We start from the raw sequence: 10,025 nt of genomic DNA on the forward strand, positions 1-10,025 counted from the left end.
TGGTATAGCATCAGATCAATAGTATTCGACATGAAAATATGTTTTGATTAAATCATTAATAATTTGTTTGAAATTAAGTGATTCATGTTATTTAATACATGGATTTATTGGTTGAATTAACTGACATAATTTGATGATTTGAGCAGAATCAACAGACTCACACTTTCTGTCCCCTGGGCCATCAGAACTCTGAACTCCCATTCCTCATAAACTGTCCTAATGTTCATTCCCAGTCTGGGTGACATTACATACGTTAAGTGCAATAACATCTGCCTCTTACTATTTATTTGATTCTTACTTATTGGTGATATGATGGGGTTATTTTCTGGGTTGTCACTTGTTCCTTTTAACTTGCACTGTGTACAGTTGTAGCTTTTAAATTTAACTACTGCTTCAATGACAAAAGATTCTATTCTATTCTTTGAGGTTATCAACCTTATACTCAAACTGGTGATCATTTCAATAAATGAAGAAAATTAGTTGTCCACATCTTCTGTTGTCCATTCCAGGTTGAGTTCAGGCAGGCATTGAGGCTGAAACCCAGCAGAAACTCGACAATATCAAATGGTAAAAGACGCCATTATGTTACACCAGTAGACCGGGCACAAACTCAACAGCACCACCAAGTGGCGTGGATCAACAAGAAAAATGATCTACACTGAGGTGAAGGATGGCAGACAAAATACTTTAAGATCAACAACAATAGATACTGGCATATAGAGGAAAGCAGTGCAGCTCAAACCAAACAAACTGCAGCTACATCAATGTGCAACAGAAGGATCAACTAAATCCACTGTACCGATTTCATGTGAAAGTGACTTATTTGGCTCCAGTTCAGCTCCTTGACTGATGCTGTAGCAGTGCCCTCTGGTGGACAACAACAACACTGTCTGATTATTCTCATGAAAGGCAAGAAGGAATTAACACACACAAGGAATGCAGGTTTTTGTAATCAACCATTATCTTTAATTGAAAGACCATTTCACATTGTATCAAACGAAAGAAAAATAATGGAAAACTTCATAGACAAAAATCGGTCGTGTTCATACACATTTTTTCTACATCAATGCCATAGTTTTGCATCTTTAAATGAGGGGGTGTGTTTATTACAAACAACCAACCATGAACAGATGGAAACTTTCAGTGTGAAGTAAGAAAGTAGCACATTGAAAAACGGTTGGCTTTACAGACAATCAAAAGGAGGGACTCTCTCACATATCACCCCAATCCTTACTTTAAAAAAGAAAAATGCTGGGGTTGAAAAAGAAGAAACTACTCACACTACGTCAAACTACACAGTACATTCATCGACAAAAACCAAAACTCAAAAATAACTGGTGAACTGGAATGCAGGGTGGCACGACTGTTTCAGGACCGACGAGATGGACTTAGGCGAGGCGTCACACCTGTACACACCCACTCAATGTATGTGAAAATTACCATAACAAGTCAAGGGGAGGGACACTAAAATGCTCTGATTGTTTAAAAAACTCAACACAAAAATGGCCGCACGGCCATGTTGAACGCCGTCATTTGAAACGGTCAAGCCTGTACAACCGTTCATCTGCAGCTCCCTTTGCACGCGACAGATGCTCCTCTACTTTCTGTCGTTTGACCTGGAGCGGCTGTGGGGATGGGAAAAAAGTAGAGAGAAAGAGAGCAAGAATTACTGACCTTCACAGCTACATTTCAATCAAACAACAAATTGTGCCTTGGTCTGAAAGCTGCTCAGCCACGGAGGAGTGTTATTCTCAGTGATACAATGTCCTCTCAACAAAATCCGAAGGGTTCACATTAAACTGTCAAATATATGTTAGGACACAAAACGGACACAATATCAGTACCTCCTTGATCGTGAGAAGGACCTTGAAGGTTTGTGGTTCCTGTCCCGGGAGAGGGACCTCTCCCTCCTCCTGTCTCTTGAGAAAGACCTGCAAAAGCCAAACCCATTAAGTAAACATGTCTCACGCTTTCTACACACTTATCACGTTTGCCTGGTATGTTGGGTGCAGGACTTCTAGGGTTGGGTCCCCTTTTAGATCAGGCTTTCAGTCAACAAAATACACACATATCAAACTCAGACCTAGACTATTTGGATAAAGTAGTTTATTTGGCCATCTTAGAAAATAAATACATGGTTAAACATAAAAGCTAATTTAGTGGCTACCACTACAAACCACTTCTCAGAGAACAACAGGGCCCAGCTGGTCAAAAGTTTAATCTGGATCAGATTGATTCAGATTTGGAAGTCCCATGTTTTGCTATCCAGGATCAACTACCTTTGTGCAGGTTTTTCAAAGCAACATTGGACTGGATCAACCTGATCCTGATACAAATTTTTCAAGATCACCTGATCTGAATACCCAGCGCTCTAGATGGGATTACGTAGCACAATGTAGGCTACTAGCTGAGTAAACAACAGGAAGACTTGACAGTGTGGTGTCACTTAGTGATTATATTTGAAGAGACAGAAAACTGGGGTACAAGCGAATCCACCCTTCTGCTGCAATCAGGATCATCCTCATTTTTTTTGTGATCAAAATGTGTTTCGATCCTAAGACAAAGTTTTTATCAATGCACACTGATGGTTTAATTCAGATCAAAGCAAAGACTGGATTATGTTATCTAATCCAACTTCAAAACCCCCCCCCCCCCCTCTCCTGAAAAACCCCTTTTCAAGATTTGATCCAATCCAACAGCCGAAACTCAATCAGATTACTTCTGAACAACTGGATGATCACAGGTCTAAACCAAATCTTTGAGTTTCAGGTATATAAGACTAAATTGCAAATAATGAAAGCCAATTCTCATTAGGTTTAATCTTGGTTTTGAAAGGATTCAGATTCAATACTTGAGTCGGTTTCTATAAAATGACTGCACAATATTTCACGAAACATATCTTAAGAGAATACAGCAGAAGGATATTCCACATTTAAGATTTTGGATTGACATGCTGAGAGCTGCCTTACCTGCTTCGACTGCGGCTGAAGCTCCTCCTGCGTGGAGATCTGCGCAGGGAAAATACAAAAATGTTAAGAACAAACACAGACGCACCGACCCCCCGCTTGCTCCACACTATTCCAATCCTTTTCTTACATGGGCCTCCTTCAACACAGCCCTTTGTCTAGCTCAGTAACTAAAAATGGAAATTAAAACACTTGGGTGTTTTTTTCCAGGAACACTATTATCTCAATCAGAAAATGTAACTCACTGGCAATGGACCGAGTGCATAAAGATGGCAGGTGCATAGGAATCATCTCTCACCTATCCCACAGTGCCATATGCATATTTAAATTAAGTCACATGTGTAAATCATATTCCAGGTTTTGATTCTAAGTTGTTAAGTATGAAAAATATAATAAGTTTTTTTTATGGTGTCTGAGCCTCAAAGCTTGTTACAAAATTATACTAACTAGCCACATTTGCCCCTATTAGAAGATAAACGCTGCACTGTGGACTGGCCATAGTGTTAAAAACACACACACAGAGGCCACCATCTGTATGAAACTGGTCCACTGCACTAAAAGGAAGCACATTAGAAATTGGAAGCTATTAACAAAAACAATATACTGGTCACTGGGAATAAGTGTTGAGAAGCAACCAGACTAAGATCTGCTAAGACCAACCATACAGCACACAAAAATACCTTGTTATATTCATTTGGGGGTTGAGGAGAGTTTTGATTTGTGTGACTTCATAATTCTGCTCAGAGCCCCAACACATACCAGATGTTTGTCTACAATCGAAATCTCTGGAAATGTCAAGTTCCAGACTTTTGATTCAAATAATTAAAAAAAAAAGAAAGAACAACCTTTTCAAACCAGCTGTCTCTTCACTTTCAAAACTGTAATCAGCATTGTACTGAATGAAGCAGGAAAACTTACTAGTATTTTTGGTTTTCAACAAGCTAGATATGACGAAAGGGAGGCAGACTGCCGGCCGGGTAGGTAGAATTGGCTGAATAGGACTGGCCAGATGCTGCAAGGTGATTAGGTGGCAGGCAGATGGGGGCTGGCTGTGGCTTTTTTCCTGCTTTAATTGGTTAGCCGAAGGCTGCTGTTGGTAGGTTGTAGACATTTGGGAACGTAATACGCTGATTGGTCGGGAATGTGAGGTGGGCCGCTGCCGTTTGGATTAAGGTTGAAGGAGGAGGAGGTTGAGAACGGCATGCTGAGGAACCAATGGGTTGGTGCAACTTGACGACTGGCCATGCCTGGGTCATGTGACAGCACCAGCCAAGCTGATTGGTGCACGATGGTCAGCAGTCACATGATGCTGAAAGAGGACTAGTTGATTGACTCAGAGGGTGGTGAGAGGAGGCATGGTGACGGCTCTGCAACGGGTTTCATTCTTATTAGATGAAAAATAAAAAGCATCCTCAAACAAAAGGAAAAAAATGCATCACATTTGGCACTTTTATCCCCCCAAATTTTAAACAGATTATACTTTTACTGACACAGGAATTGTCTCATCCTATTTCATAGACCTATTTTGCCACTTTGAAGCAGTTAAAATGCACTAACTTTTTGTAAGTGCACAAATAATATTTACTTCTAAAAAGAAGAACTCATGCCTAAAGTACTGCAAGTTTGGCAGGCCAGATTTGAAGATGCATTTTGCAATAGAAAGACTTCACTACATAACCTAGTATAATATCCTATTCCCATGTCATATTTTTTAATTTGGTTATGAATGACTATCTGTTTGGCTCCCTACATAAAATGACTATTAATAATATCAATGAAGATGGAACTATCACAAATGTACAATCAGCAGAGAATATTACAAACACTAGAAATGCCCAGACTGGAAAACATAAGCAATTATGAGGACATATACTGTGGGTAAGAGAGTGAAATCAGTAAGTCACAGAGCAGGATTTAAGTACAAGATAGACCATAAGCTGTCTCTGCTGGCCACTGACAAACAACAACATGGGTCACCTTCGTCTGGGTGGTGGGCTACGACGCCTGTAGTCATCACGGTCTCGAGGACGCCTGCTCCATGGAGGGGGAGCACCGCGGGTGCGACTGCGCTTCTCACCATTGGACAGCTCTACACGCACCCGGCAACCACACAATGTCCTATAAAACAGCCGTCATTAGCCAACTCAAGATGAATTCTGTTACTGCAATTCTGACCACTGTAACGCAATTTTTTTCTTTTAATTTGTTGCCTACCTTCCATCAAGCTCACGCACCGCATCAGTTGCATCTCTGGGATCTTCAAATTCTACAAAGGCGAAACCTGGAGGGTTCCTGGCCACCCAGACACTACGGAGAGGACCATAGTAGCCAAATGACCTCTCTAGCTCTGTCTTGTTTCCATTGTTGCCCAGATTTCCAACATAGACCTTACAATCAAGAGGACAGTCACGATGCATGACTGGATCTGAAAAATAAACAAAGATAAGGAATTGGTTGTTAATGCAGGAGTCAGTTAAGAATTCAGAATATACCTCATCAATTAAGCAGAACCACGCTCACAATCCTTTACATGCTTATATGACATTAGTTCACAACCTGGTGAAACAAAGACCGGTAGCCTGCTGCATCGTACAGGGGCCATAATAAGGGCCTGAGATCTCTGCAGCACATGTACCACAATATAACGTTACCTCACGCCACAGATTTATGTTAACTCACGGGAAAAGCTTGAATCAGTAGATGTAACCAAGGTACCCGGCGTTTGACGTCAAAAATTAACGTTAATTCTCCCTTGTCCGTAACGTTAACATGCGCTGCGCCTGAGCGCTCTGTCCCAACCATTCTTCCAGAATAACGTCAAACGGTGGTACGAAATATTTTCTGTTAAAGTTAATGACTTTATGTGTCATGAAAAACATAGAGTATGTATCTGGGAACGACATCTACAATGCAATCTTAAAACTGTAAACGGGAAGAAGCTTGGCCTCGAGTCCGACACTATGCTAACGTTAGCTTAACAAAAATAATATTCATGGTAGTTCGGCTAACACTGACCCCAACATTCACGGAGTAGGTCTAAATTTTGACTAAAATGAACGGCATCATAAACGATGTAACCTATGCTTCACCTTATAAGCACTTTATTTTATTTTTATATTTTATATTTGACATTAGATTATGTTTCGACGCCTTGACGCTAACGCTTGCTAATGGCTATCTAACGATAGCTAAAATGGCTGTCGTCTTTCTGAGGCCTAGTGCTAAGGAGCAGCATTCCGCTAGCAACCATAGAAATTAAACAACAAAATTAGATTAAACTGATGCAGCGACATGACTAATCAACACAAAATTGCACCCTTAAAAGGTTTAAGCATCACACACGCTTAATAATGTGGTTCAGGCTTCACCTTTAACGTTGCAAACCACAGCTCCGATCAGCGCTCCTCCGGCTGGTTTGTTCTCTCGATCGTCGATGGAAAATGGCGTGACGGAAAATACGTTTGTGAGAGGGGAGACCGGGCTGCTGCTCCCCGGAGGGCGGGGTAACCTAGTGTTACTGTGTGAACCCTGTGAACCTCACCTCTCACAACATATTAATATTAAAAGTGTCTTAACGCACGAGAAGATATGTTTTAGTGAGATGCGTTTCTAAATTATTTAGGTATTTTAGTCACGAACGCACACTTTGAAGCTGCAATACCATCTTTGACCACACAGTGGGAATCAAACAAGTTGTGGCGCTGTTTCCTCATTTTTGGAAAGGGATCCACAGTACGTATCTCTCTACAGTAATTGATGTATGATGTGTAGATCACCTTAATTTTGCAGCTGATAAGGGTAGGGAAGAAGTTGTTACTTTATAGTCAAGTTCATTTATACAGCACATTTCAGCAACATGGCAATTTAAAGTGCTCTCCATAAAAACATCAAAAGCATCAAGACAAGGTGCAAAAGAAGCACACTATTCAATTCAATAGAAATTTATTTATCCACAATATTAATTTATAAATTATTGTGCCAGAGAATGCTCCAAATTACAGTAACACTAAGTACAGTAATCACAATTTCAATGATTCACAATCAGTACCAACCAGACCACCAGTGGGTTCCCCAGGTCAGGGTCAGTCACTGGGCCCAAATACAAATATACAAGATAGAAGTGTTCTAAAGGAGCAAAAGCAAAAACCCATGCCTAATAGATTTACAGTAAGAGTAAGATAAGTACAAGAGTTACTAAAAATTAACTAAAATGGTGGAAAAATAGACTGCTCCTGGTTATCAATGTTATATTGAATGTGAAATAACAATGAGAAGTAGTATTGCACATGACTGAGAAGATGATATCGCACTACACTGACCAGTGAACATGATAATGGTTATAAAAGGACATTTAAAACAATGCATAAATACCCAGATAATAGAAAATAAAGAGCTAAAATATGCTAAGACGGGTATAAGATATAAGAATAATAGCTAAAGTGCGGTTAAAATCTATTAAAAATATTTGAATAATAAAACTTAAAGTGCAGTGTAAGAAACAGATAAATATTTAATTAAATCAAAGACAGCGGCAAACAGAAAAGTCTTCAACTCTGATTTAAATGAACTGAGAGTTGCAGCAGACCTGCAGTTTTCTGGGAGTTTGTTCCAGATAAGTGGGGCATAAAAACTAATGCTGCTTCACCATGTTTAGTCTTGACTCTGGGGACACAAAGCAAACCTGTCCCAGAAGACCTGAGAGGTCTGGGTAGGTGTAGAAGAAGGTCAGAAATGTATTTGTGCTCTAAACCATTCAGTGCTTTGTAAACCAACAGTAGTGGGGTCAATCTCTGACAGGCAGGAAGCCAGTGTAAACATCCCAGAACTGGAGTGATGTGATCCACTTTCTTGGTCTTAGTGAGGACTCAAGCCACAGGTAACCAATTGATTTCTAAGGAGACCTGTAAAGACACTGTTACAGTAGTCAGGTCTAATAAACATAAATGCATGGACAGGTTTTTCCAAATCCAACTGGGATATAAATCCTTTAGTCATTGATATGTTATTAAGGTGATAGTAGGCTGACTTTGTATTTTTGTCTTAATGTAGCAACTGAAATTCAGGTCTGAGTCCATAACTTGGGAACCACCACCAATGGATCAATAAAGTCTTATCTTAACCAATAATAATACATGATAATTTATTTGTTAATCATATTTACTATTACTAATATGCAAATCAAGGTTTATTGTAAATAAAATAAAATAAAATAAAATAGAATTAACCTTATTTTAAACACAGATCTCTGATTCTGGTAGACCAGTTACAGCAGTTCTTGTCATGGTCCTGGTTGGTTCCATAATTTTGCACACAAGAGAAATTAAATTTGCCAGCACATACTTGCTCTTATCACGTTTTTTTTCAGTCATCTTTATTATGCTGAATCTAATCTGAATCTATTAGGTTTGTTCTGCACTTCCTGTACAACCCTGAAAAATGACTGTGCATGCAAGGAGAGTAAAGTTATGTAGGCCAGTGCAGCATCTAAATCCTGGATTTGCATACCACCGCTGTATTTTCTTAGGATGTGAAATGCATCGAAGAGCACCAATACAGTGTTTGCAAATGTAAATGCACTTCTCTCTATGTCCTCACCTCACCTCCATGAATAATGGCAGCTTGTATTGTGCAAGGTTGGGCGGCTGCCATCCGACATCCACACATCTTATCAGCCTGAATTTCACTTGCTGGCTTATCTTTATCACTCTTACTACTCTATTTCCCTTTTGGGTTCTTGAATTTCGTGGTTGCTGCACCCTGCAGATTTCTTACAGCACATTTTTACTCGTGGATTCCAGACACAACTGATGTTGCTCACAAAACAGCCTGCATTGTTAACAGCTTGATTTGAGGATGCTTATTTATATTAATTAATTTTCTTTACCTGCTCACCATTTTCATATGGGTATAGAGCCTTCCCTAGCAGATGGTTGCGCACCAGGCTCTGCAGAGGTGCTTTTGAGGGTCAGTGAGGATGAGTAGAAGACTGAAATCCCACTGAGCAGCAATCATGTGTGAATGTCACAGACTCAAAGGTATATATTACACATTAACACAGGAATAAAACGTCGTGCTAATGCAGAGTCCTATAGATAGAGATCTGGGGTAGACTGAAACAGAGTAATGAGAACTGGCACCATATACATGCAGACAGTGAAAAAAAAACAACCGTATTCACTTTCACAGTCATACCATGTCGTGACATAGTAGTAGTTTTTATTTTGCAACTTCAAGCAAGTGAAGGGGAATATGCGCAGTGAGTGAGGATTCCTTCAAGCTTAATGATGCATTCTACATCAACTGGGAATTGACAGCTTCAGCTCTTTATGCGTGTCCTGATCCTATATACACTGTTCTCACCTGTTTAAAAGCGTTTACAGTCAACAGAATTGATTTTGCACTAAGTTGTTCGTGTGCATGATCAATATGGACTGATTCGCGAGTGAGCTGTTAATGGACGAATTAATGCATGAAATTATGTCATAGGAATATTTAATATAGGTTAATTCCGAATAAAGTGGTGTCTTAAAAAAATGTAACACTGCCCCCCCCCCCGCCCCCCCTCCAAAAAAAGGACAGTTTGATTGGTTGATATGCATATTTCATAATTTCCTGCTGGTACGGTGAGTACGCTACTGAGTGCCAAAACAGCATATTATGCAAATAAGTACAGACTGCACTCTTCATTCACTTCCTGTTTAGACTGCAAGGAGGGTTGGAAATTACGTTTACAGTCGACCTGCCACTTTGGCTGGTGGATTTCAAAATCCACCAGGCACTCAGTAACTTATCATTGTATCACTGGCTGGGGAGTGAGTGGGCAGCCACAGAATTTGGCTGGAAGCAGGTGTTAATTTCCAAACCTGATTACAAGTGGATAAAGCAATTAAACGAAAGCTGCATTTGTTTGGCTTTTTCCACAACGGATCATACTAATTTAGACCCGGTGCTATAGTGGAAAACTCGATGATAAATTCAGATGAAACAGAAGAAATACACAACATAAATTCTATAATACACTGTTGTGAGTTGTTCTCTGTTGTCCCACTTACCATGAAC

The 10,025-nt window shown here is 39.9% G+C and overlaps 1 protein-coding gene across 1 annotated transcript; it reads right to left on the minus strand.

The window, feature by feature from the left end:
- Positions 1 to 943: 943 nt before the first annotated feature.
- On the minus strand, positions 944 to 6,484 carry srsf3b (serine and arginine rich splicing factor 3b). The gene is made up of 6 exons (XM_049580422.1): positions 6,335 to 6,484; positions 5,181 to 5,391; positions 4,944 to 5,084; positions 2,970 to 3,008; positions 1,845 to 1,931; positions 944 to 1,625 (listed from the first exon to the last, which is right to left on the minus strand). Exons 2-6 carry the CDS (start codon positions 5,381 to 5,383, stop codon positions 1,598 to 1,600), a joined length of 498 nt encoding a protein of 165 aa, XP_049436379.1. The 5' UTR covers positions 5,384 to 5,391; positions 6,335 to 6,484; the 3' UTR covers positions 944 to 1,597.
- Positions 6,485 to 10,025: the final 3,541 nt, after the last annotated feature.

The sequence above is a fragment of the Epinephelus fuscoguttatus genome, linkage group LG1, assembly GCF_011397635.1.
Source record: "Epinephelus fuscoguttatus linkage group LG1, E.fuscoguttatus.final_Chr_v1".
Lineage (NCBI taxonomy): Eukaryota > Metazoa > Chordata > Actinopteri > Perciformes > Serranidae > Epinephelus > Epinephelus fuscoguttatus.

Coding starts and splice junctions, on each gene's coding strand:
- srsf3b (XM_049580422.1), bottom strand. CDS start 5,383: ATGCATCGTGACTGTCCTCTTGATTGTAAGGTCTATGTTGGAAATCTG. Junction 3,009..4,943: donor AGCCCACCACCCAGACGAAG/GTGACCCATGTT, acceptor TTCCCTGCGCAG/ATCTCCACGCAGGAGGAGCT. Junction 1,626..1,844: donor TCCTTCTCACGATCAAGGAG/GTACTGATATTG, acceptor CCATCCCCACAG/CCGCTCCAGGTCAAACGACA.